At 51.9% G+C, this 27,185-nt stretch overlaps 1 protein-coding gene across 3 annotated transcripts; it reads right to left on the bottom strand.

Moving 5' to 3' along the window:
• Positions 1-13,291: 13,291 nt before the first annotated feature.
• Positions 13,292-26,578, bottom strand: LSS (lanosterol synthase). 3 transcript variants are annotated; one of them, XM_063341567.1, is made up of 22 exons: positions 26,483-26,578; positions 26,202-26,391; positions 25,976-26,114; positions 25,782-25,890; positions 25,258-25,379; positions 24,828-24,924; positions 23,860-23,995; positions 23,523-23,631; positions 23,065-23,183; positions 22,552-22,649; positions 22,386-22,413; positions 21,722-21,778; positions 20,948-21,019; positions 20,219-20,269; positions 19,922-20,071; positions 19,498-19,594; positions 19,198-19,303; positions 18,588-18,653; positions 18,113-18,193; positions 17,683-17,853; positions 17,147-17,225; positions 13,292-16,934 (listed from the first exon to the last, which is right to left on the bottom strand). In XM_063341567.1, the coding sequence occupies exons 1-22, from the start codon at positions 26,518-26,520 to the stop codon at positions 16,749-16,751; spliced, it is 2,301 nt and encodes a 766-aa protein (XP_063197637.1). In that variant the 5' UTR covers positions 26,521-26,578; the 3' UTR covers positions 13,292-16,748. The 3 variants fall into 3 exon arrangements, with proteins under 3 accessions (XP_063197637.1, XP_063197638.1, XP_063197639.1); XM_063341568.1 differs by lacking the exons at positions 22,386-22,413; positions 23,065-23,183; XM_063341569.1 differs by lacking the exons at positions 23,065-23,183; positions 23,523-23,631.
• Positions 26,579-27,185: the final 607 nt, after the last annotated feature.

Raw genomic sequence — 27,185 nt, 5'->3', positions numbered from 1 at the left:
GCAGGGTTAGCTGCAAGCTATCCTCAAGCTAGGGTTTTCACAGAGACCTCCAGCAACAACCCTCCATTGCTGACTTCTGCAGCCTGTGGACAGACAGTCCTCCCAACCTGCTTCTGACACAGCTTAGTACAGCACAAGGGAGCTGCAGGTACCTCTTCACACCCTGATTAGAAAAGCCCCAGAGTATAGGTGCTACAGTGGACATAATCTGGTGGGACACCAAGGGCAAGGCGTGAACCCTGTGGTGGGGGATGACCACCTCCTGGCAGAAGCCGAAGCAGTAAAAGTGTCAGAATCAAGTGTAAGGAGATATTTCGTCTTTGATACAAAGACACTGGATAAAAATGGTGCAGGCAGAGTGAAAGACAAACTCCCTCAAGCCCTGAGGAAGACTGTAATGTGGAGCTGAGCCATGGAAAGGAGCTCTCTTGCTCCTCTTGGGCAGGCAGGCAGTAAGGGAGGAGCCTTTCCTGATTTTGGAGGAATCATAGAATCATAGAATGTGTTGGGTTGGAAGGGACCTTTAAAGGCCATCTAGTCCAACCCCCCTGCAGTAAGCAGGGACATCTTTAACTAGACCAGGTTGCTCAGAGCCTCATCCAGCCTGGCCTCGAATGTCTCCAGGGATGGGGCCTCCACCACCTCTCTGGGCATCCTGTTCCAGGTCTCACCATCCTCATTGTAAAGAACTTCTTCCTAATGTCTAATCTAAACCTCAGGAAGAAGATCTTTACAATGAGGGTGGTGAGACACTGGAAGAGTGGAAGGTTACTTTTGAACAGTCAAACCAAGATTTTCCTGGGCCATGTTCAATGAAAAGCACCATTTCTTTGGAGAAAAAGCCATGGGGACATATCGAGTGTAGCTGTCCCTGTGCAGTCTCTCTTTCTCCACCACATGCAGCTCCTCCACCAGGGTCCATGCTTGCTGGCAACAGCTGACCTGCGCAGCCCAATGTGTGAGGAGCTGGTAGCACCCTGAGAAATGGTTTTCAAAGAGGTGAAGCCCAGATGTACGTCTTATGATTATGAGAAATGCAATAAAAAGAAGGAAGGTAGGGATGCTGGTGTCCCGATATGCACTGCAAGGGCCTCAGGTAGCTCACGGGGGGGAGCATGTTTATTGCAAGAGCCAGGAGGGAAGGTAGCAAGGAGAGGAGCATGGAGGATCAGACCTGGGATGAAGGTCTTCTCACCTGGGGAAGACCTGAGGAGATAAGGCTCACCCTGGGGAAGGCTTCTGAAAGAGTCACCAAGGAGGCACAGACATCACAGTTGGTGGGAGAGGCAACTTGGGAGTGATGGACCACTCTTTCCCACTGCACACACAAGCTGGTGTGCAGAGTGAGGAGGTATGGCTGCCGGTGAACTGTGGCAGGTCACAGTTGATATTTTCCCCACCGCGCACCGTGCTCAGCTTTAATGCACCTCCTGTGTTTGCAGCAAACAGAGAGAGACGCTCAGATATGCTTGTTCTCTGATGGATATCTTTCATCGCTGCGAAACACTGCATACTGCTTCAATAATAAACAATAAAAAAAAGGTAGCTAAATCACTGTTCCCCCTCCCTCTTTATATAACAATTTATTTTACAGCCCAGTTGCCAGCAGCAGGCACGGTTACCATCAGGCTTAGAGAATCTCACTCCTGGAAAACAGAAACCAACAGCAAAAAGAACGTTACAGGGCTGCACCGTCAAGCGTTCAGATATCAAATTGTGCTGGGATAAAGCTCACCTTCAACAGCCTTATTTTGGGAGCCTTTAAGTGGCTCCTCAGCACCGCACGGGAGCTCTGGGGCAGGGACAGGAGGGCGATGGCCATGCTTACAGCCCACCCACCCCTCCTCAGGCAGAGCTAACACCGCTCCTTCCCAAAAGGGCTTTGCCCTTGCCCTGCTCCCTCCTGGTTTCCAGAGGGTCCTTGGAGGTCAGAGCACCCTTCAGGCACAAGCTTTGCCTTTTTTTGAATCCTGAGAGGCAGGACGGCGTGTGATAACATGGCAAGAGCATGTATCCAGAGCTGGAAAACCTCATAAGCTTGGAAGATTTTAACATGGAGAGCAGCAAATGGTCGTGTTGCGTCTCACCCTGGTAGGAGAAATGCGATGGCGGTAAGCAGGCTGTACTTGCCTCCCTGGGAAAAGTTTGGATTACGGGCACACAGTTCCTCTTCCACTCCGAGTGTGGCACCCACGAGGAATACGTCTCCTTTAATCACGGTGGGCTTTTCCTTTGCCAAGCTACCTAGGACTGCTCCATGGAGGTGATGCTGGGCGCCTCTCCCAGAGCATCTCCTCCCAGTGCCAGCTTCCCCCAACCTCCCACAAACCGGCAGTTTCGGAAACCTCCCCACCTCTCCATCAGCCCAATAGGTTAAAATAACGAGCAGGGAGAGAAAAAGATGAAAAACAGCCCTCACCTGGGAAACCCAACTATACCAACACCTTCCCATGTAAATGTCCTAAATACATCTCTATATAGGCACATAGAGTGGCTCCAGCCTGACATTCAACTGCTGAATGTAACAAGAAGTAAAGGTTAGCATGAATCCATGATAAATTATACACGTGTGTGATTACATTGGTATAGATAAGGCCTCTCCTTCTCACAAGCAATAAGAATGGCAAAATTGTAGCATGGGAACCAATGATTCACTTACACAGCTGAAAAAAACCACTCAGGCAAATATTAAATGAAATTGATAGTTTTAAATAACTGACTCAAATCATTAGGTAAAACAGTGAGTGGGAACCTGTGATTTAAATAATTTCTTCTGACAAAAAGGCAAGAAAGATACAGCCAATTTTCCTAGTGGGCTTTCATTACCATCACAGACTAATATATGTCTTAAATCAAAAAACCTATCGCATTCACTTCACCCTGAAAGCTGCTCTGTAGTTTTGACTTCTGTGTCTATAAAAAAAGTTACTGCAAACTGTTGCCTTATCTCATTTTTTTTTAATATGATGATCTATTTTAATACTGTCTGTTACCCCAAAAAAACCCTAAATCATCACCTCTTCTTCCCCAGAGGCACATTCGTTTTATGTTTTGCTTTTCTTGCTGATGGAAGGAAAAATGCCTGGATGCAGACCTGCTTTATTCAGCCTTAATTGTGCAAAGTCGCAAACACATGTAATTACAATTTCACTGTTCAGCTTGCCTTGGGATTTGCACTCACAAGGAGGGCTGGGCTCTTTTCCTCGCATCCTTAAGGAACGGAATAAATGCTTTGGTGTGGATGTCCATCTCTCCTGGGCACTACCCACCCAAGCAGAGGGATTCATGCAGTTATTTTTGTTTCCTTGTTGGCGTGGAAAGTAATTTTTCAAGTGTCTTTTCATCCTCAATGGCTTTCTGGAGCCATATTCCCCCCCGAGCCTTGCAGATCGTGGTGGCCTGAGCCTCCCACCCAGCCTGCAGGTCCGACACCCTGGACTGGCAGTGGCCAGAAGACAAGGAGCTCCTTGGCCAACGCATGAGCCCACGTTTGCTTTCACAGCCTGGAGGGGCCATGTTGACCTTGTCTCTTTCCAACAGGACACAGGGCTGTGGGACAGATGGCTCCTCTGGGAAGGTCCAGGGTGTACGCATTGCCATGGGGCATCGCATGGGAACCACCAGCAGGCAAGGCAATGGGTCCAAAGCTCCTGACCTTGCTAATGGACATGGGATGGGAGGCACTCGGTCCCAGATATTAGTCCTTTTTGGTACTTTTTAGCTGAATTTTTCAGATTTTAGTGAGGAAACGGCAGCTACCCACAAGAAGCTAACTATGAGCTATTTGAAAGTGGAAAACATCAGACCCTGCAGCAGGCACAAGCAGGGTTAAAATCGTTGAGTAAAATCCTGGCCCTCAGAGAAGTCAACAACGTCCATTGCCTTCTGACCAGGATTTCTTAGGCTCTGTTTCCCCTGCACCCTGCCGAGTTCCTCATGTTTTCCACTCTTTTGGCCATCCTGCAATCCCTCCATCCAGTCATCCATGCTGAAAATTGCTATGGGGAGGAAGAGACATTTATAAAAATAAGAGAAGACCATTTCCAAACACCAAAATGTTTCTAGGTTCTGGGGAAGGACATGAAGATGGTACTTCATTCAATTTCTTAGATACCTGTTTAAAAAACAAACGGCTGCTAGGTATCACCTTGTCTTTCAACCAAATTTCCTTGTCTAATGGTCACTCATCCCTCTTTAGTTTGCCCTAGAGGTTGGCGGGCAGCTACGAGGGAGACAGAGCCAAGGTGTCCCCAAAATCTGCTGCTCCCAAATGGCCAGGGCATGGCCACTTTGTGTGTGCAGGTCTGGTAGCAGCCTACTCCATGCCGCTGGAGGCAATCACCGCCAGCATCAGCCCTGAGGATGCGGGTGATGCCTCAGACACAACACACTGCTGTCTTTGACCCCTTGCCAGGTGTTTGCTCTCAACCCCTAACTTTCTCCCTTTCTGCATGGAGTTTAGAGGCGTGCAGGGATGCTCAAAATTGTGTCATGGTGCTTTCACGTCACCATGGGGTTGTACCCACCCCATCTTCTGCCACCTTCACCTGCAGTGATGTCCCTGTGTGCAGCTCCTCTCTCTTCCAAACTCCCCTTTGGCATCACACCAGAGGTGTGAGCCCTCGCTGGCACAGATGCCCCAAGACCTCGCAAAGACACAAGCAAAAAAAGCTTTTGGAAACCTCTGCAGATCTCCAAATCCCAGCCAGAATGGATGACAAGGTGATATTTTTTTAATGCTTTGAAACCGATGGAGGGCAGCTCAGGACTTGGCTGGGTGACAGTCATTCGTGCTGGTAAGCAGGTCGAAGTAAAAGCGTTTTTAAAGAGAAATATGATTCTTTGGGTATTTCCCTGGGGGTGTTCCTGCCATTCCCTGTTATTTCCTGATTGCAGCAGTTGAGTCACAGCAAGCTCCAGAGGGCTGAAAAAGTTCAGGAGGAAAACTAACTGGTTTTGGTGGCTCTGGTGACCTCTACTGAAAACCAGAGCTGGAGTTTTGCACGTGGGATGAGCAGACAGAATTTGTCAAAGACCTGAATGTTGGGGCGAGACTAATGGGAATTAACAGTGAAGATGCTCAGAGCAGGATGGGAAGTGAAGGGGGATCGGGGTGGTGGTGTGTATCCCTCTTGTTTAAAAAAGTGTATAGAAATAAGGAATTTTGTGTTTTCCACAAAAAAAGCCCTTGAAGCACCTGTCCTTAATTTTGCCCATTCTTTGAATATAGTTAGTAGGTGACATTTTGGGAGAGAAAGGGATTTTTTATTTCTTGAAGCTCCAAGCCCTAGAGTCAAACACCTATAAAATGTGAAATTCAGTTTTCTCAGGTTTACAGGCTTTAGGGATGAACAGCAGGGACCAACACTGTCACCTGGACTTCCACTAACAGAGCAGAAGCAAAAGGCAAAGTCAGAAAAGCAAATTTCAAAATGACCAACCCCCAAAATCGTGATTTTCTGAGCACTAGCCTGGTGTGGTAAAGAGGTGGGAGTGATGGACGCAGCTTAGGAATAGGGTATGTGGGGGGAAAACACAGCACCTCACATCCAGCAGCTTGAGTGGGGTGAGGCCGCCATGGATGTATGTCCTGGACCCAGCCAACACTTTCCCAGCCTAAGCATCCCACAAATCCTGTGAAATCCCGAGCTGCCCCTTCCCTGCACCCCATAATGTCTCCTGTATCCCCAGGCAGCGAGTCCCAAAGGTCATCGATTCATTTGATGGGTGTCACATCAAATGACGTGACAGCCCTGGGAGGGACCCAGGCAGGGTTTTTTGTCACATAACCTAACGCAGACCCACATCTCCTGCAGAGGGAAGGAAGGGAAAGCAGCAGAAAGAGGAGGGGACGTCTCTGTATTATTTTTCCTCCCAGACTAGGCTCAGTGCCAACAGTGCTGCTGGCATAAATAACGGAGCGTGATGACAGGGACATTTTTAAAGGAGAACAAACCACCAGACTACTTTTTAGAGCTTCTTTTCTCTAGTCTAAGTGATGCTAATGAGAGAGGTCAATCCATTTCCATTTCTCCCTGCCACACAAGCTGGCGCATTTATCTCTTTTGACAAGAAAACTCCTAGAGCAGACTTTCATTCTTCAGTTTCCGTGGCTAGGATGTCCCTTTCTGGGGAGGAAAATGCCTCCAGAGGCTGTGATGGGACGATACCCTGGGGGATGTGCGCAGCATTTCTTCCCCATCGCCCTTGCTGCCTGCAACGATCAGCTTGAACACCGCTGCTGGTGGATCCCAGGTCCAAGACGCTGCCTTGAAGGTTGTCTCGTGGTGTGCTAGGGACATCCCATACTGCTGCAGCCTGGCTCTACCAAGCCAACTAGCGACGGAGCCAGCTACCCACAGGCAGGACTTAAGAGTGCAGCAGGGCAAAGTGGAGATGCTGGCAGTATCTTCATGCAGAGACTAACATCTTGGCCAGCAGCATGTCAAAGAGGATGACTTGGAGTGACATCTTCTTTCCAGCCCTGATCTCATATCCCAATCATCTCATATTCTAGTGACCCACACAGGAAGCACTCCCATTTCCAGAAGAGCAGATGCCAGACCACGCCACATGCCATGCTATGTTGGGTATTTGGATAAAACTCAACATGTGTTCCCCTGTGCAGCCAAATCCCTGCAGTTTGGGAGACGGTCTTCAGGGAGCCAGCTTTCCTGTGGGAGAGTGCTGCCTTTCCTTCCTGTTGTGGCAGCTGGAAGCGGCTCAGGAGCTCCCATATTCACAGTACCAAACTTGGACTCCCAGCTGCTCCTCTATGGGAATTTAGATGTATGGTTTTGAAGGACCGGGCTTTTGGGTCTGTTTACCTGCCCTTTCTCAAGGGGAAAGATGCTTCCTCCTCCAGACAGATTGGATGTTCCCAGGGAGGAATCAAATGAAGCTAGCAGGGGCAAAGCTCCACTCAGACAAGACGAGGCGGCTCCTCCAGGGTGCAGCTCCTAGTGGAAGTAGGTGGTGGATGATGAAATGTCCCCTAGGATCAAGAGGAGCGGAAAACGGTTGGAGGAGCAAGAGTGCTTGTGAGACATATCACCCATTCCTGTCACTGTCTTCCCTGACATCATCATGTATTTTGGCTACTGGAATATCCACCAAAAGGGTTAAAGCCTTTCCGAACCACTCTACTGGAAAACCAGCTTGTGAGCCCAGTGGTTGCCCAAGTTGCAGGCACTCAGTGAGAGGCAGAAGTAAGGGCAGAGCTGCTACGGCATCTGCTACACCAGGTGTCCCCAGGTAGGTTTTTACAGAGGAGAGGCTAAAAATACACAGCGTGCCATGGCAGCACAGTTGGGAAAACATGTCAAGAAACATTTTCAAGAGAGGTATATCAGGGTGATGGACATATTCTGCCTCTGGGAGCACGTGCTGTGGCCATACGGGCAGGGACTTCTCCTGCTGCCAGGTGGAGGAATGCAGGGCAGGCCGTGTAAAATTGCTTTCGTCACCTGTGTAAAGCTTCGTTAGAAAATAGCAGTCACTTCTATTTATCCGTGCTGAGTCCTATTATATTTGTCAGGTGAGGTGAGAGCCTGGGAAATGAGAGTTGACCCCCATCGTGCGCCATGGCATCCCTCCACATCACCAAAACTTCTCCTCCACAATTAATAAACATCTTGCCAGTGGGAACGGCTCTGGGCAAGCTCCTGGCATCCATACCTGGTTCCCAGCCCCTCAGCTGGTTACGGTCATGATTCACACTGGGGGTTTTTTTAGCCTTATTTAACAGGAGAAAGGCATTTGCAGGATTCAGTGGTGGTTTTGTCCCAGGCTAAGACAAAAGCCTTGTGCGCTGACTTATGTTCACATTCACTGCAAATTCCTGGCCAAACCATCTTGAAAATGCCATCGTATGCCCTCCTGCAGGGCTAGCAATACTGATAACATCCAACACCCCAAGACACTGGCTTGGTTTCTTAAAAAATCATCAAGGTTCATTCACTGTTCATGGTTCTTACCTCTCCATTCTGCAACTAGCTTGACAACCATAAGATTTAAAAAAAAAAAAAAAGTAAGGTTTTTTTACAAGGAAAGCAAAGATTAACAATTAATCATTTCTTCCAGAATTTAAAGAGAAGAATAGAAATTACTGTAAGAAATACACTAAGAAATAGTGGTGGCACTATCTGTGTTTCAGAAGACCTGGCGTCTTGCTTTATTGTCACAGATTGACAGCAGATAACAAACCTCTTAGAAATATTAATCTTTGGAAAGGGGGGGAAAAAAAGCCTGAAACAACTCTAAATTCTCTGGAGTGTTCCCATTTGGTGAATGGGTTCCCTGTGCCTGACACTAATTAGTTAATCTCCTCAGTCTAAATTGCTTCTTCTGCATCCCACAACTACAGGAAAACTTAAACAAGACCTGAATGCATAAGAGCGGAAGCTGAATTTATTTAAGGTATCATTTAGTAGCAGCAATTTTCTATCTTTGGGGGTTTTTTTTCTGTCTTCTGTCTTACAGATTGGGCTTGGTCTCCGGGGATGCAGCAGCCTCTGGGTTAACTATCTTTAACCCATTTGGGGTCGGGGATGCGTGCTGGGAATGGGTCCAAAGCAGAAAGACAGCAGCAAGAGCAGCAGAGATGCAGCGTGGGTGATGTCCCCTCTGCCAAATCACGCTGGCGTGATGGAAGCCACGCATGAATCACAGGCTGGCTGAAGTTGGAGGGGACCTTCAGAGGTCGTCTGGTCCAACCCCTCTGTTCAAGCAGGACCACATAGAGCCAGTTGCCTAGGACCAGGATGGCTTTTTGAGTATCTCCAAGAGTGGAGAATCCACAACCTCTGCGAGCAACCTGTGCCAGTGCTCAGACAACCTCACAGTGGGAAAGCATTTCCTGATGTTCAGAGGGAACCTCCTGTGTTTCAAGTTTGTGCCTGTTGCCTCTGGTCCTGTCCCTGGGCACCACTGAGAAGAGCCTGGGTCTGTGCGCTTTGCATACTCCCTGCTGATATTTATACACATTGATAAGATCCCCCTGCGCCTTCTCTTCTCTAAATAGTCCCAGTTCTCTCAGCCTTTCATCATAGGAGGAGTCCCATCATCATCTTTGTGGCCCTTTGTTGAACTCTTTCCAGTAATTCCATGCCTCTCTTGTATGGAGGATCCCAGAACTGGACCTAGCACTCCAGGGGTGGCTTCACCAGTGCTGAGCAGGGGAAGGATCACCTCCCTTGGCTGCTGGAAACACTCACCCTAATGCAGCCCCAAATACCGTTCACCATCTTTGGCTCAAGGGCACGTTTCCGGCTCATGTAGAACTTGGTATCCACCAGGACCCCCGGGTCTTTTTCTGCAGAACTGCTTTCTATCTGCACGTTCTGGTGCCTGGGGCTGTTCCTCCCCAGGAGTAGGACTTGCACTTCTCCTTGTTGAACTTCAGGAGGTTCCGGTCGGCCCATTTCTCCGGCTTGCTGAGGTCCCTCTGGATGGCAGCACAACCCTCTGGCATATCAGCCTCTCATCCCAGCTTGGTGCCACCTGCAAATTTGGTGGGGGTACACGCTGCCCCACCATTCAGACCATTAACAAAGATGTCAAACAGAATTGACCCCTAAAATGAAAGCGCGGTCTGAGCCAGGAAAGTGCATGGTGGCCAGGACCTTTGGGGCTGGACATGTCCTGCGTGTCCCAGCGAGCCCGGCGGTGGGGCAGCCCCGCACTGCGAGGGGGAGCCGGGGGGTGCCACCACCCCGGCGGGGACAGTGGGGACCCTACGGGCACCAGCTCCATCCAGCAGTCAAATGCTTCCCCCTAGCGACACACGTCTCACCGAGGTGGAACTGCAGCAGTCACAGAATGCCTGGGGCCCTGGGCTTTCCTGGTGCCTTCAGCCTCAGAACCACCCTTTCTCACTCGCCCCAGGGCCGGCCTCAAAGACAGCAAATGTCCGGAGATTGCTCCCAAGCAAAAAGACACAGGAGGGAAAACTGTGGCTTATTTTAAAGCCCTCTGGGAACTGTTTATATCGCCCCACAGACCTTGGGGCTCTGGGCTTTCCTGGTGCCTTCAGCCTCAAAACCACCCTTTCTCACTCGCCCCAGGGCCGGTCTCAAAATTTCCTTTGGTCTCACTGCCTCTGTGAATTGCTTTCACTGACCAAGCGACCTCTATTCTAACACTCGCCCAAGAGCTTGACTCCACACCAGCAAACATCTAGAGATTGCTCCCACATGGAAAGTGCCAGGAGGGAAAAGTGGGGGTTGCTCTCACTGTCTCTGGGAACTGCTTTCACTGCCCCAGTAACCTAAGTGTTAACACTCTCCCCTTTTATGTTTGCTGAATTAGCAGCATGGTCCACCCCGCCTTGCCAAGGACAGCCTTGTCTCAAGTTTCTCCCTTCTCCCAAGTGACGTATAGCATGATTTGGGTGGAGAGAAAAGTGCCGTGGTCATACATGTTTAGCATGATCTCTATAATCTTCATTAGCATATGCAGGGTTGTGTGTGTTCATATGCATTTCGTGGATAATGAAGCAAAGGTCACTTGTCAGACACAATGGCCTCGAGAACAGAGAACTAGCAAGCTCACCACATGAGTGGCAGAACTATCTTTTCACCAAACAGTCCTCCCACTGCTTTTCCAGGCCTGTGAGCCTTATCAGTTCTTTGAACATCAGGCCTGCATAAACTCCTTGCGAGTCATTGAGGCATTCCATTGAAGGCTTGGAGGGCCTTCTGCCCCTCATCAGGGAATTTACAGGCCGTCTCTTACACGGGCACAGTTTGATGCTGTGTGGTTATGGTGAGGTGGGCCAAGAGCAGTGATGGGCTTCGGCAAGTAGGTTGGCAAGTGCTGGGTTACTGTGTTGTTCATCTCAGAAAGATATGTCATAGAAAAATGCATTGCAGATACATTGTTATGGGGAGGAGAGAACAAGCAGAGAGCTCTGGAAAGCGGTAAAGAAAAAACATCAGAGGCTGCTGGCACAAACAGAGGACTCCCTGGGACACAAGGAGAGAAAGACAAATAACCTCAGAAGACACCAAAAAATTACCAGGAAAACTCCAGTATGGGAGAAGGCTCCAGAGAAGTCTTGGTGGCACGCTGCAAGACACATGCAGAACGTGGGGGCAAGCAGAAAGGCTCATGGAGGGCTTGAGGTGCATCCAAACACAAACAAAAAGCCTCAGTGCCTACACAAGGAGCTGTGACACCTGCCATGGGGCTTGGGGTGGCTGATAGGCTGCCATCTGCAAGCACACCTGGCTCTGTGTGAACCTCAGCTCCCAGCACCACTCGTGCTGGCCTGGCCCTTGGCCCCGGTCATCTTGGGGTGCTGAGAGAAAACCCAGGAGCAGCCTGTGGACCTGAAGCATCCACGGCAATGTAAGGGAAAGCCCCTGTAGCCCTGTGAGTAGCACTGGGGTTACCCAGGGACCCTAAAGGAGTCTGAGAGGCCTTGGGACCTGCCTGATGCCTTAACCCCAGCATGTCACTTCTTCTCCTGGACATTGTGACAGCCATTTTCCAAGTCCAAAGGGACTGCAGGCACAGCTAAGAGTGCAAAGAAGAAAGCAATCATTTATTTATTAAGGCACATAAGTCCCAGGCGTGAGTCTGCTATCGGACTCAGTGCCTATATGGCCCCCCTTCCCCTGGGGCAGCTCAGCCTTACTGGAGCAGCTCGTGTCAGTCCGGTGGGGAATGGTTGGTGCCTGTAACAAAAGGCTGCAGGGCAAAGAGGGAGGAAGGAAAAAGGGCCGGGGAGTGGGACAGATGGATAAATAGAAAAAGAGATGAAAAGGAGAGTGGGATACAGAAAGGAAAAGCAGTGACACAGAGCATGACAGTAGGATAGGAAAAAAGGACAGGAAGAGGCGCAGAGGGATAAAGAAAGAGAGGGACAGAGAGCAGGACAGAAACCGAGAAAGAAAAAATAGTGATGGGCAGCAGTACAGACAGATGGAGAAAGCTGGAGGACTAGAGATAGAAGGATGTGGTGGGCAGTGGAGGGGAGCATCCTCCAGTCCTGCAGCAACGTGGGAATGTGGGAATATCCTGGTGCCCCAGGGCCATGTCCTGGAGTGACATAGGCCCCTGATGTTCCAGAGATGAGCCCAGCAATGGGGAAGGCAGGTAAATGGGATGCTTTGAGTCATGGCCCCATCCCAGAGCCCATTCCCCAAGAAGGAGGACTACTGGGCCCAGGATCAGACAAGGGGGTCTCCCAGGGTGGGATGCTAGGTGTGCGTGCCCCAGCCACTCACGCACAGTGGCTGGCAGTGCATGACTGCCCTGGGCTCTCCCTGGAGGGAGAGAATAAATGAATAAATCCTGACGATGCTCACACAGTCTCTTTGAAGAGGCCAGACGTTGCTAGTATTTCCTGATGGAAGTGGCATAGCCCAGCACAGGAGCTGAGAGTTTTCCTGTCTTGTCCTGAGAAACATTTTCCTCCTTTCACCACAGTTACCACCCAAGAATTTAAGGCAGATCCACTGTGACAGCCAAACAATGTCAAAGTCTGTGAAAAATTTAAACAGGACACCAGTAATGTTGCGTCTACCTCTTCTCTGCTAAATTCTGCTGTTCTCACAAGACACAGGGTGGTGATGCTGTCTCATGTTGTTTGCTTTTGCATTTCTAAAAAGATGGTGCCAAAAAAATCGCAATGGTTGAAACAGAATGAAGCACAGGCACAGCCTGTGATTACTTTTACAGCTTGACGACCAATTTTTACTTAACTCCTTCATTTTGTAGCAGTAGGACATGGGACTTAGCTGCAGGGGCCCCCCATCCCCTCATACCATGGTGCTGTGCCAGTTCTTATGGACCAGCTCCCCTGTGTGCCTGGAGAGCATGGTGATGGGGGTCAGGATGACGCACACTGACATGCGCACATGGCAGCTGATAGGGCATTTCCAGACCTGTCTGGGCACCACTCAACCCCACCTGCGCGCCCAAAGAGCCCCAGCCTCACTCCTTTCCTCTGTACTAATCCAGGCTGGGGAAAGGCATGTTTCCCTCTTGCCCAGGGGCAGAAGCAGGGAGGCAATCTGCCTTGAGCCTTCCTCCGACCTCATCTCCCAGCAGGGCACTGGGTGGCTGTCCCAAAACTTATATGCAAGAAAATAATACTGGTGGTGGTGGTGTTAAAATTTAAGAACAAAACCACTCCACTTTTACCCAGTTCTCCCAGGATGTTCATCTTATCGAAATTTTCTCAGCCTGTGATAATAGGTGAAAGAAGTCCAAAAAAGAAATATATTGTACCAGCTATGGCTGGGAACAACTGATAAGCAAAAAAGGAGGAAAGCAGTGAACATTCAAATGTAGCTTGATTTTTATTTTTATTTTGTAAATGAAAGCCAAGATGGCAACCTTGCACAAGATAGTCCTGAGGTTTTTTTCCCCCCCCTAAAAAGCAGTAGCCCCTGAAGGTAGAAGGGTGAACTGCTGGGGATAGGGGCCATTATCTCTTTTGTCAGTGCTGTTGTTTACCTTGGCTATTCCTATGTAGAAATTAGATTAAGAAATTATCATCACACAGTAATCCTAAAGTGGGGGTTTCTGGTTTCTTGGGGTGGGAGGGAAAGTGGAAGGGTAGTTAATATTCAGAAAACCTCAGCAACTTCAACATGTTCCAGTTTTGGCATGCTGAATTTGAATAGAAGACTGAAGAACCCAAGTTTCCCAACTTATGCGTAGCCTGGCCTTTGAGTCATGACACCTTAGAGTACCTCACAGCTGGAATTTAAAATACTAGCTGCCCCGAGATTGTAATTTCACCAAAGTCATGTCACTGTCCTAGCTCAACCAGGGACCTGCTTCTCAGACACATGAAAAAACTGAGCTGACAGCCAAGAGGCTTCAAACCACAGGAGTCTCTAGGACAGCTTTAAAACATTAACCAATACCATCAAGACTTAAAATCCATTAATATGGCCTTTGTCTCAGGCATAGGGAACAGCTTTCACACTCTGTTGAGGAATCATAATTACAGTCTTGTGCTCAACATAGAAAACAAATTAGTTTTAGAGCAAGATACGTTGGTCCTGTTTGTGGCAAGAACATGGTCATCTTGCTGGAAAAGCTGACTGCCATTGACCTGAAGAAGCAACAAGCCCAGCTTCCTAGCTCCTGATAGAAAAACAGTCTCTTTTTTAAATTGATGAGGACTATTTTGGAAATTGGTTCAAGGACAACAGCAGCTGTATGAACAGAGAAAATCGCAAACTAACCCCACACGCAAAGAAACTGATGACAGCACGAAAAAAGTAGTACTTCACTACCAGCGTGAGAGAAGTATTACTTAAGTATCAAATGTCTGGATTGTCATGGTGACTTTTTTGGTCTTTGTCTCTCTTGTCTGTCTTGACAAAATCAGGGGATGAGAAAGTGCTATTAAATCCTAATTCAAGTGTAGAGCAGAAACTAGGTCCAAAGCCCCACAGGTATTTGAGGATCCGGATGACTTCTGAACTCCATGAGAATTAGACATTTCTATGTCTTTTGAGATCCGTCCAAGAAAAACAGATCAGCCTGGCCCTGTAGAGCTGCTGGGGAGCAGGGTTTGACATCATGTCTCCTGGATGCCAAATCACTGTCCTCATCCCTAACCTGGTAACATTGTTGGAAGACCACGATTTGGGGGATGATAAACTCCCAGCCGTTCAACGCTGCACTGGTGCAGCCCCACCTCGAGGGTGTCTGATGTCCTTCTTAAATTGAGGCACCCAAAACTGCAGACAGTACTCGAAGACAGAAAATAAGTTACGTTCAGCAGCTTATGGCTGTAAAATTTGCAAGGTAACCCAAGTTTTGTTTGGTTAAAGGGAAATTTGTTCTCAAGCCAAAACCTAGGTTGAAATCCGAACAGCCACATCCTCTCAAGGCACACAGCTGCAGGACACTTGAATCAATTCAGTTTCAGCTAGAAGAAAGCTTAGTAATGGCCACTCCCTGCTCCTGATCTTATGCAAAGATGGAAACAAAAGAATCCATACAGGGCATAAACCCAGCTAACTGGTATCTAACGTCACAAATCTTTGTCCCCTTACCAACCAAAATGTTTATAATGAAAATGGGATTTTAGCCATAAAACAGCTGCTTCTTTGCAGCACTCCTAGCAACACGATGTTGCTCAGTGCATTAGGTATCAAGAAACTGTATACAATAAAATAAAATAATAAAAAACTTTACAATAATTTGTTGAAAGGACACGGGTTTTATCAAGTTGCCCTACAATGATTTAAAAATAAAGCAAAATCAAAACTACAACAAAACTCTCTTTCTGCTCATAACAGGGAATATGGAGGTGCTTTAAATGCAGAGTAGTGTCACAGGCAGGTGTAAAGGAGTCCAGAATTTGGAAAAGGCAAACAGGGCTGTCCAAACAACCTGAGTGGAGTTCACTTAAATAAGCTTTTCCAGCTAACAACCTGGGCGAGGGGATGAAGTATAGGCTCAGAAAGTCTGCAGACCCTACCAGCCTGGGCAGATCAAGGATATGGTACAGAGTAGAGCTGCCACTCAGAGGCTGGAGAAATGGGTTGAGCGGGAAGGTCTATGATTCTATGGTTCTTCTATGAAGTTAGACCCAGGCAAATACAACATTTTTCCCCTAGGATGGAATAACCCCATGCAGCCAGCTGGCTGAGGAACAGCTTTGCAAAAATGGACCAGGTGGGCAATGAGTGTGGGAGAGTGCAGCCAACTGCACACTGGGCTTATTCGCATGAGTGTAAGCAGCAGACAGAGGGAAGCCATCATTCCCCTTTAGACAGCTGCTTCCTTGATTATATTTTTCTGGGGCCTAAGATATTGGAGGAGGGCAAAGCAGGCACAGGCTGCAAGCAAGGTGGAGATGTTGCCCATACCACTGGGGACAGGTGACCCAAGCCAGGTTACAGGACACTGCTGTGCAAGCTCCCCTCTGCTTGGGATACACACTGGGCCAGACCATAAGGAGACTAACACACAGTTAAGTTCCACTTTCAACACCATTAGCAATTTATTAATCTGTCAGTCAATGCAACTTCCAACTCTGACAAGGAAATGTGAATGCCCACCCACGCCATAGCCAGGCTGTGCCCTGACACTCACCACCTCAGTGCTTTCTGCTTCGATTTCCCCTTTTTCAAAGTGGGAATGATGCTGGTGACTTCACCTGTGAGGCTCTGGGAAGCCAGGTGCCACCAGCTGGCGGTAAGAAAATTGAGGGACACACTCCTCTTTCCCATCTTTCTGGGGGAGGACAGGTGCCCTTCCCCTCCCAGCACAGGCTTCCGAGCAGAGAGCACCTCAAAGGCGGTTGCTGGCACCCACAGGACAGAGGCCAGCTCAGCAGGGATTGTGCAGTGCACCCCATCACAATGATGGGCGCAGGGGAGGCCCCAAATCCCACACTTTTGCCACAGGCAGCCAACCTGGACAGCACAAGGGGAAGATAAAGGTGGCCTTGCTCTATCCAGGATGAGAGAGTCTGTCTAGACGTGTAATACAACACAGCCTGGCAGCTTTCCCTTCTCAGATCACCAGTCTGAAAAGGCACTTTACTCCCCATCCTGTGAGGGAGGATATACTTGGGAAAAACCTTTAAAAGCAGATTTTTAGTAGAGGTTCAACTCTGCAGCACCATGACAGCCCTCCTCCCTGGCAGAGGCAGCGGTCCATGTGTTAAGATCAGCACTGAGATATCCTACGCAGGAAACACCCCCGTGGCCCCACGCAGCAGCGGATATCTAAGACAAGTTAGAGGCCACGGCATCTGCAATGGCCCAGGTTCAGGCAGACAAGACCTCCTGCACAATCTTCCCTGCTCCAGCCAAGGATCTGGATTGCAGTTGCCCAGCAAGAGGGCTGTTGGGATGCAGCCGGCAGAAACGCCCTAGCGTCCAGATGGGGAAGACATTGCGGTACGCAGTGTAACTGATGGCACATGACTTGTTGAATACCCCAGCAATATTCTCCTGAAACAGAGAGCAAGATGGTAGGGGTGACAGGGGGCCACAGTGTGTCCAGGATCTGGTGCTGAGCTCATTGCCTTCCTGAAGTCCCCCACCAAAAGCCACATACAGCTTCCCTTCAGGTAAGGGAAAGCACGCCATTGCAATGGCTGCACAATGCCCAGGACATCTGCAACACCAAAGAACCCCTTGGAAAGACCAGACGAAAGGTGTACCTGAGGCCAGTCCCCGTTGGGCAGCTGCTTATCAATCAACACTTTGATGCCCCTTTCCAGTACTTCGATGTCAGGGTACCTGCAAAGCATGAGGGAGATGTGAGCACTCTTATCCAAACTGTCTGCAAAACCCATCCATGTGCTTAGGGAACTCAGCCACCTGCAGGCTGCCCGGAGATTGTCCCAGGCATGCTGGGTGCTTTGGGAAGGCCCCTCACAACCGTAGGACACCAGACATTATGAATACAGCAATATTTTCCCAGGCTGGAGGCCTGTGGTTGTGATCCAGACCTTTGCTTTGCACTGGCTCCCCCTCGCCCAGCACTGTAAGCCTCACTGACCTGTGGAGCGCTGTGCAGGCCAGTCCCTCATTGCAGGAAGCTTGTGACCAACAAGGTCACAAACAAAGACGGCATGACCCACACCAGCCAGGCCCAGGGCCCGTGCTACCCCTGCCACGCAACCCAGCCTGCATTTCCCATCTCCCTGAGCACTCAGGGACAGGGGGTGCCTGAAGATGTGAGAGCTGCTCCTACCTGACAGCCATGAGCCCCAGCAGGGCCCAACATGTGTTGTGGATCTGCGACATGGCACTCTGCACGTATGTGCGCTGCTCACATGACTCGAAGTCCTCTCCCCACCCACCATCTGCCATCTGCTTGGAGAGGAGGAACTTGCAGGCCTGGTCCACCTCTTGGCACGCAGCCCTGCAAGGATGGGGCAGAGAATCGGACAGGGCTCACCCATGTTTCCCAGCTGCAAACAGGAGCTATGCTCAGCCCTGTCCACGGCCGGGACTGCCCTGGGAGTTTCAGGCTCAGGCAGTGAGTGCCCTGCTCATATCGCAGGCACAGGATTTGGGAGGGGCAGTACGTGGGGCAGGAGACCCCATGCGCAGCCAGGGCATCCACCCATCCCCACCACAGAGGCAGGCAGGGGCAGGGGAACCAGACAGCCCCTTCTCACCTGTCCTCATATATGTGCTGCATACTGGCGAACGCCTCCAGACCAAACCAGGTGCCATAGGTGAAACAAACCCCCCAGCTCCTAGGAGGAAGGGGAAAGCCGTACTGTCAGGGGTCCAGGGCCCCAGGTAGAGGCAGGCTGCAACGTGAATGTGTTCCCAGCAAGAGCAGAGCCAGGCATAGAGCTGCAGCCTGCTTTCCCCTATGGTACTACCACGCATGTCCTCCCTGCTCACTCAGGGTCAGCAGACACTCTGGGACCAGAGGAGCTGGAGCCACCCTAGTCCCCACAGGTTGTCTGGGTCTTGTGCAATGTACAGCGCGCATTGGAGGCAGATAAAAGAAGAGCAAAGCGCAGAAGCTAGAGAAGTATCAGCCCCTACTTGCCCTTCCCACAGATCCTGCCAGCCAGCTTGCCATGTCCCTCTCACACTGGAGCAGCCAGGGGAAAACTGGGCACCAGGAACACTGCTTACCCTTCCCATGACCCATCAGCTCGCTGCTTCTTGCGACAGAAGTCCAGGCCCTTCTGCAGAGTGTCCCTGGTCAGGAAAAAGACACCCACCTCAGAAGCAGCTCAAACTCAGTGGCTGCTTCATCAGGGGCATCCATCAGTCCCCCTGAAGCTTTGATGGGTCCCATAATTAGAGGGCTCAAGAGGCAAGAGCACAAAGACAGGCAGCCACATTGTTCAGGATCTGAGTCAAATCATGCATCAGTTGGGTGCTTTTCTGCCCCATGCCAGCACGCCAGCAGGGGACCCAACCTACAACTGGCTGCAAGATCAAGGCAACTGCTAAGTCAAGAGGCAGGCAGATCTCCACCAGTTTCACCCAGCCTGATCCCAAGCAGCCTATGCCCTGCTCTTTGAGAGAGGCTGGGCCCCAGCCTCTTGCAAGGGCCTCTGGTTTGGAGAAGTCTCCACCATCCCAGCTGTGCACACACCAAGGGCCACTGCAGGGGCTGCTCCACGCCAATGCAGAACCCTGACAAGGCTCAGCAAGGGCTGTGCTAACAGAGGCCATGGCAGCATGAGACATTGCAGCCTGCCTTCTCCCCTACCCGACTCTCATCTCAGTGCCTCACCTGATTTCTCGGGCTCTGTACTCAGGGAACTCATCGTGGAAGTGTTTCAGTGCCTGCATGACAGCCGATGTGCACTCCACGTAGGTGTAGTCAATCATGATGTCACCTGCCGGCAGTTGAAGGATATCACTGCAACAGCCCCTCCACTGGGGAGCCTTGGAGCCGCACACTGCCAACCTATCTTGGACCCAGGCCATGCTTATCCCAAAGAGGGACCTGAAGCAAAGCCAGGCACCCACTGGGCACCTCGAGGCCAGCCCACAGAGGACGGGATGACCAGCCCCACACAGCTCCCCTTACCAAACACCTCCGAGGGGTTCAGCAGCTCCAGTAAGTGGCCTCCTCGCTTGGTTTCATATGTGGCAAAGCCTCCATCTGAGTTCCTCATGCTCAGCAACTGCCCAGACAAGCAGAGAGAGGGGTTGGGACTGGTTCACAAGCAGTGTCACCCCAGTCTGGCCCCAAGCCAGGTGTGAGGACAAAGTGAGACCCACAAGTCCATGGGGTTGGCAGATAACCCAGGTCCCACACTACATTGACAGGCTGGCCCAATCTGGACTGTCACATTAAATTATGTCCCATAGGTAGCTCCGTATCACAGTAAATATGGTGTTGTCATACAAGGCCACAGGCCTTGTACTATCTCAGTAATACCAGATCTAACAACCGACACATCGGTTTAGCTGCCCGCATTTCCCTTGGCCCTAATTTTTGCAGCGCTTACCACATTCACGGCATCAAAGAGGCGTTCAGGGGGAACAAGCTTAGCTATGAAGGGGCACTTCTCCTGCAGCAACATAATTGACTTCAGCCCCTCTGCTGTGCAGTCTGCCACGATCCAGCCACAGTCTCGGGTGCTGAAGGGGAAGCCACCCTGGAAAGGGTTCAGGAGGGCTCAGCACTTTCCCCTGACCTGTTCCGTTCTTGTAAGGGAGAAGGTGCTGCCTCTCATCCCCGTCCCCTCTGTCCAAATCCCAGCCCCATTCGTGCCTCCTTCAGAGACCACTTCCTGCCATTGTACCTTGTTCATATGGCGATAATATTTCTGGTAGTCGGGTGGGTTCTCTGGGATCTGCAGGAGACAAGAAACAATTGAGAGTAGGCTGGAGGTCCCTGGCTTCAGGACCATGGGCTGAAACCATCCCAGATGCAGAACTGTGTGGGACTGGGCACCACCTGTCTTTTACTGAGGGAGGCAGACAAGGAAAGAGATCAGCTCTGGAACCGGGAGTGGTGAAGTGAAATCACATTTTGGCCTGGTTTCAGCAAGTGTTGCCAAGTCTCCTCTTTGGGTGCTTTCCTGTAAGGGAGCCATCTGCTTTCAAGGTTCCCATTGGCAGCACCATGAGCAATACCTATCACTGATGGTGACCCCCACCTTGAGCCACTGGCCTGTCCAGCAGGAGCTGAGCTCACGCAGTCTGGAGTCTGGATTTTCCAGAAGGGTGCCTCAAATGTGTAGGCACCAGACAGGACAAAGGGCAAAAAAGCCCAAGCTCTCAGTTTTCCAGCCTCTCTTAGTCTAAGCACCCAACCCAACATACCTACGCCTGGCCATGGTCCTCTCCAAGCTGCAAAGATGTCTCCCAGCAACAGGGAGCAGAAAACAGGAGGCTGTCCCTAGGACTTTGCTAGTCCAGCCCTTCAGAAGAGCTCTTTAGAAGGCAACAGATGCATCCCACAGGGCTCTGAGAAGCAGACAAGTCTACACAGCCAGCATGTGAGAGACACCACCTGAGGCTCTGCTCACCTGGGTGAACCGGAGGAACTCATAGGCATTTTGGAGGCAGGATGTGAATTCAGGCATCTTCTGGGCTTCTGCCTAGAAACAGAAGTGAACAGTTTGCAGTCAGCAAGGAGTTGTGGCCACCAAACACAACCCTCAAGAAGAAAAGGATGTGCTGGGACCTTGCTGACCTGCTGATCTAGGTGTCATTAAGGCCTGGCCCTTCGTATAGCCCTTTCTGTAGGTTTGCATTCATACTTCATTTACTGTTTCCATTACAAACCTCTACAGTGAGAACTGAACCAACAACTGTTGCTGGCATCACTGAGAGAGATATTTGCATGACCACATTAGGGGTTTACCAGGGCAATCACACAACTCTCCAAAATGCCCACCACAGCTGTCTCTGCCCCAATGCAGGAAAGCAGGAGACCTGCACGCTGTCCCTGCCAAATGGCAATGATCTAGGGCCAAGTAGAGCAAGGAGGGAGGGCCAGGGTTTTACTACAAGACTCCAGCAACTGGGAATTCTAACCTGACCCACTCAGCTGGCACTGTGGGCTACTGCTTCAAAAGCAGCTGGCAAAGATGGGTTGTACCAGCTGTGCTCGGCACCCTGCCTAGCACGGCTGAGGTGGGCTCTGAGAAGACATGTGTTTGCCTGGCCCAGTCATATGATGCAATGCCAGAGTTGGCACAGCAGAGGTCTGAAGGCACGGTAGGAGCTGCTGGTATTCAGGGACGTGCCGGGAGAGACAATTTTCCTAAGGCAGCACATAGCACTGAGAAGCACAATACCTCCAAGAAGGCTTGGATGGCAAAGGCAGTATCCCAGAGCTGTGATCCATTTGTGCCCTGGAAGAGAGAAAGCAGATAGTGAGGGGCAGGTGCTGGCAGCAGCCTGACCTACCTGGGGTCTATGGGACAGTATATCCTTCCTGCACTATCCCCACTAGCTTCCTCTGCCCTGCATCTCGGTTTTACGTCACCCAGCAGCATGGCTGATGTGCTGGCATAGAGGGGACAGATGCAGCAGCTTGGGGACAGCAAGGGGACAGGAAATGAGACAGCTGCTTCAGCCTGCTCTATGCACAGCCAAGACAGGATAAGTGCCTAGTGACAGGGAGCAGAGGGACACAACTACTATGAGAGAAGCACAGCTCAGTCCACATGCAGTATCAGGGGCCCGTGAGGCCCCAAGACCTATGGGGATGAAGGGGATGAAGGCCTAGAGCTACCCCCTCCGCTCACAGCCACAGAGAGGCAAACTATTAGGATAGATATTACTCACTCCTGGCACAGCCAGGGGAAGTGTCAGTGAGACAGACAAGGCCATCAGGCACCAAAAGGCGAGATGTCAGGAGCTCAGGCCCAGGGTGAACAAGCTATCCCATTATTCCATGGGCTTCCCCAGCATGCCAGGGTCCCTCTCAGTCACAGCTGAACTCCTAAAGCACTTCACCTGCATCTTCATGCCGTCGAGGCCCAGCCTGTGGGAGGAGAGAAAGCACAGTGCTGCAGCGCAGACACAGAGAGAGTGCCAGGAAGCGTATTGGGAGCCATGGTGTGCTCACACCACAGGAACCAGAGCCCTATGCTGTGCCAGGTGGCCCACACTCAGCCCTTACCAGAGATAGTCGGGGATCCTGGAAACATGCTCCTGAAAAGCTGGGGAGTTCTTCCCATCCACGAACCAGCGAACCAGCATGTTGATCGTCTTGGAAATCTGCCAAGAGCACTGTTATCACTGGTCTGGATACAGCTTCTTCCAGCCCCAGAGACATATATCCCTCCCACCCAGCACAAAGCCATCTAGCGGTGTCCCAGGCTTAATCCTGACAGCTCCATCTGTAGCATCACTCAGCATAGTTGAGTCAGTTGTGTAGGTGCCTCCGATCATTTCCCTGTACCACAAGGAGAGGTACCCCTCACCAGGGCCACGGCTGTCCCCGTGCCCTCTGCATCTTCTGTGCCCTGTCAGCATTAAGCTCTTGAGCATTAGGAGCAGCAGGAGTTTTGCCTGAGCAAGATTTGGTGATTATGATTACACACCACAATTGCAAGGGGTCAGGGGTGGGCAAAAGCTGGTCCCTAAAGAGCAAAGGACAAGATTTTTAAAGGATCGACAGTAGGTGTCCTACCGGCCCAATGCTGATGCACTTGGTAAATCTGTCATCAGCTTTGATGTGGTCGTACAGCTCTGTGATGGCTCGCTGCCGCAGATGGGTGCTGTGATGGGCTTCGTACACATTCATGATGGCTACAGAAGAACGGAACATGCAATGAAAAACCCACCCCATGCAACTAGATTCACTTGCTGTGGCAGGCTGCACCACAGCTCACGTGATGACTGGTTGAGGAAAGCATGGGAACTGCTCTGCCCCAGACTGGCCCAAGGACCAGGACACAAGGCCCTACTGCTCTCAGGGAGGGAGAAGCTCAAGGATCACACGAGCCATGTTTCCATCCCAGGTCCTGGGCATACACCAGTAGCTGGCAGTAGGACCTTAAGAGCCTCCATGGTACAAGGCAGCTTCAGTTCCACCACCACCAGCTCTCATGTCAAGGGCCCTTCCGCCCCAGCCAACACTGCACTCACCATAGGCAACCCCCAGCAGCCAGCTGTGTGGGGTATATATATCACAGGCAGCCACGTTGTTCCTCTGGGCTGGCCAGTCTATGCTGGTGTAGTCTTCCACATATAGTTCCTGACACAAGACAACAAAGGGCATCAGCCTGGCAAGCTGGGAGCAAGCACCCAGAGGCTTCCACCTACTGCTGGATGTTTGCTCTGCTGCCTGACAGAGAGACTGTGTGGGTATGAGAGCTATGACTTCGCAAGCCAGAGGCTGGCCCACAAGGACATGGCTGGCATAGCAGGTGGTCAGGCAGCCACATATCCTTGTTGGGGAGCCCCACCAGGGTCAGCTCCTCACCTGCCGTAAGCTCCGTATGAGCTCATCCTCTTCTGCTGACAGACGCCTGGCATAACAGTAGCTCATGGGGAGGTAAACCTGGCGGCAGTGACACCAGAGCCGGGACGGGTGGGCTGGAAACCACGTAGGAAGCAGCCTGTTTGCAACAGAGAAGGTGCAGCTGTGAGAAACAAGGACAGCTAAGGACAGCACAGAGAGACGATGTGCTGACAGGGGGATGCTTGGAGCAGGGCAGGCCTTTCCCTATTCCCTATGCCAGGCCTGCTGCTGCTGGTGCAGCTGCAGGAGAAAGGAAGGGAATATCCACACAGCCTGGCCCTGCTCAGATCCTCCCCAATAGGGCTGCTCCCTCCCCACCACGGCCAGCAGACACCACTTCTGTCCCAGCTGACACAGGGCAGGCAGGATCCCAAGCTCAGAGAGCAGGAAGTGGAGAAGTCAATTCAGGGGCCTCTCTCTTCCCCACGTGCTTTTAAAGGCAGAGGCCCAGACTGACGGTTAAGTGCATTTGAGGACAAAGCACCAGCAGCAGCCCTTGGTGCTGTGCAGCCCCTGGGTTCACCCAGGGAAAAGGTCATACACTTTCCCTCTCTGACATCCAGCGATGCTCCAAGTAATCAGAGAGGGTACAAGTGAGGGTTAGAGCTGTCAGCCTTACATGTGGCTGTCTCGTCCTGCTAAGGCCCAGTTCTGGCTGGCCACAAGAGCAGAAGACACTGGTGGCAGGCAGGGAGCACACAGATGTATCAGACACCCTGTGGGTAAAGCTAACGAAGACGAGCTCTGCCATCTCCCTTCGGTGTAACGTTCAGTGCTGTCCACCCACTGGCTGGCCTTGCTTGAGCACCCCCAGTTCCAGGCCATAGCTGGAGTTATCACAGCAAACACCCGTGTCTGGGACAGCTCTGGGTCGAGGCTGGTGGAAAGACTGACAACACCCCTACCATTACATCAAGGGTGGCACATACCACATTTCTGGGAGAAGTGTGTTCATTCCCTCCCAGCTGTAAACGTTCAAGACAGCCAGCCAAAACTTCCCCCAGGAAGGGATTCCCACAGCACCTCCTGCAGAGAGCGATATCAGCTTTCAGGGTTAACACAACCATGCCAGCTCCCTGCTTTCTTCCCCATCGCAGCGTCCACTTCTCTTCACGTTTGGGAGCATGACACTCAAGGTGGGACACGTCCCAAAAAAGTGCAAGCAGGCAATGGTACAAAAATGTAACACACTTTCCCATCATTAACTGAAAATGCAGGTGTCATCAAAGGCAAGCAAGAGCAACAGTTCCTCTGCTACCTGTCAGCCCGCCATGTTCCACACAGCCCTTGGGTCTGGCCAGACCTCTCTCACCAGTGCACCAGCCTCACAGCTGCTGTGCTGGGCACAACGGAGCTGACCTTTGCTGTGCAGGTTGACACGGGCCCTCACAATGTCAGGGTCATCTGGTCCAACCCCCAGGATCCTCAGGGCTATGTAGTTGAGTGCTGTGCCAAACACGGTCGATTTGTCTTCCACATGCCTGTTACGTGTATACACAGAGACAGCATAGCCATTAGCCAGCTATTAGCATTAGCCAGGCACAACCCACTGCAGGGCTGTCTTTCTTGGGGTGAAGTGGGATGCCAGGGGTGACTGTGGAAAAGGGGAGACCCAACTAACCCAGGGAGAAACATTGCTCTGGACTACCCTGTCACACAGGACGCTTTGGGATAAAGTGTAACAGAGGAGATGCAGTCAGACCTGATGCTCCAGCCACCTTTGTGGCAAAAGCTGTACCTGGAGTGCTACGCAACCAAGTCCAACCACCCAGAGGTATCACAGCGGCCAAGTCCCACTCCCCAAGCCTAGGCAGAGTTGACGGTAGCTCCAAGTGCTGGACCTTGGAGGTGCCATCACTATAGGAAGCACCTTTGCTACTCACAAGCCCCAGCCTCCGTCCGGGAGCTGCACGGAGCGCAGGTAGCGCACCATCTCTTTCCGAAACCCCTCCGGCAGCTGGATCTTTACAGTGTGGCATGTGATGAGGAGACCTGGAAGATCACATAGGCTGGCTGTTACACAAAGCCAAACGCGACGTATTCGCCCCTCTCGGGGAAGGCGTCGCGTAAAGCCTACCTGGCAGGAGGAAGAGGGGCCCGCCGTAGTCGCCTGCCCAGTGTCCGTCCTCGGCCTGCAAGGCGGCGTAGAACTGCATGCCCTTGCAGGCAGCCTCCCGGGCCGTACCGGCCGCCGGCAAAGGCCGCAGCGTCGTGCCCTGCGGGGTGACAGAACCTCAGCCGGGGCGGCCCCTCGGCCCAGCCCCTGCTGCCCGCCCGGCCCCGGCTCGGCCCCCGCCCCGCACCGTGTCTAGCCCGAGGCTGTGCTCCTCCAGCGCCGTCTGCGCCCGCCGCTCGCCGCCCGGCTCGCCGTCGTCACCATCGCCGTCGCCTAGGTAGCACCAGCGCTGCCGGCCGCCCTCGCAGCGCAACCGCCAGGCGGGCAGCTCCGTGGCCGCCGCCGAACGCCGCGGGCCGCCGCGCCGCCGCACCGCCCTGCCGGACACGGATACCGTCAGCCGCAGCCGACACTCCCGCTCCGCCCCGCCGGCCCCCCTCCGCCGCGCCGCGCCGCGCCGGCACCCACCCGCCATCCGCCGCCATCGCCGTCCCCGTCCCCATCATCGCCGGGTGGCGCCCCGCACCGCCCTGGGCCGATATCGCCCCATGGGCGGTAGCCAATGGGGCCGCGGAGCCGGGCGGACCGCCCCGCCCCTAAGCCCCGCCCCTAAGCCCCGCCCCTGCCGGCCGGCGTCCGTGGCGCGCGGCGGAGAGGCCCCCGGCCGCTGTGCGCCCCCGCGGCGGAGCCGCCGCCTCCCCTCGGCCGCCGCTTCGGCGCTCTCCGCCGTGAGGCCTGCCCAGGGCACGGGGCCAGGTTCTGGTGCCGGGTTCTGACTGTCGTGAAGTGGCTTTGGGTTATAAAGGTGCTCTCACAAGGCTGTCACCCGGCCAGTCACTGCGACATCCACCCTTTTGTCCGGGGGGGCGGCAGGAACCTCCTGCCTGCGTGTACCTGTTGTCCGTGTCGCGGCTGCACGGGTGGCGTTTCTCAGAAGTCTGCTGCCAGCTCCAGCAGCCACCACGTGCTTTGGTGCATTTCTCGGCTAATGACTGAGTTAAGAGGTCTACCAGATCAAATTGCTATCGATGGAGAAAAATACTGTTTCTTTCCTGCTGACAGAGAGCCCCGAGTATAACCAGCTCTTAAGTGAATACAAATATCCTTGGCAAAAATGGAATATTCCAAGACTGTTGCCAAACTACCTTCATGGTAGAAACAGCGCTGCCGA

This window comes from Chroicocephalus ridibundus, chromosome 7 (assembly GCF_963924245.1).
Source record: "Chroicocephalus ridibundus chromosome 7, bChrRid1.1, whole genome shotgun sequence".
NCBI classification, from domain to species: domain Eukaryota; kingdom Metazoa; phylum Chordata; class Aves; order Charadriiformes; family Laridae; genus Chroicocephalus; species Chroicocephalus ridibundus.
Note: the sequence above shows the minus strand (reverse complement) of the source record. Positions and strands in the feature narration are given on the sequence as shown.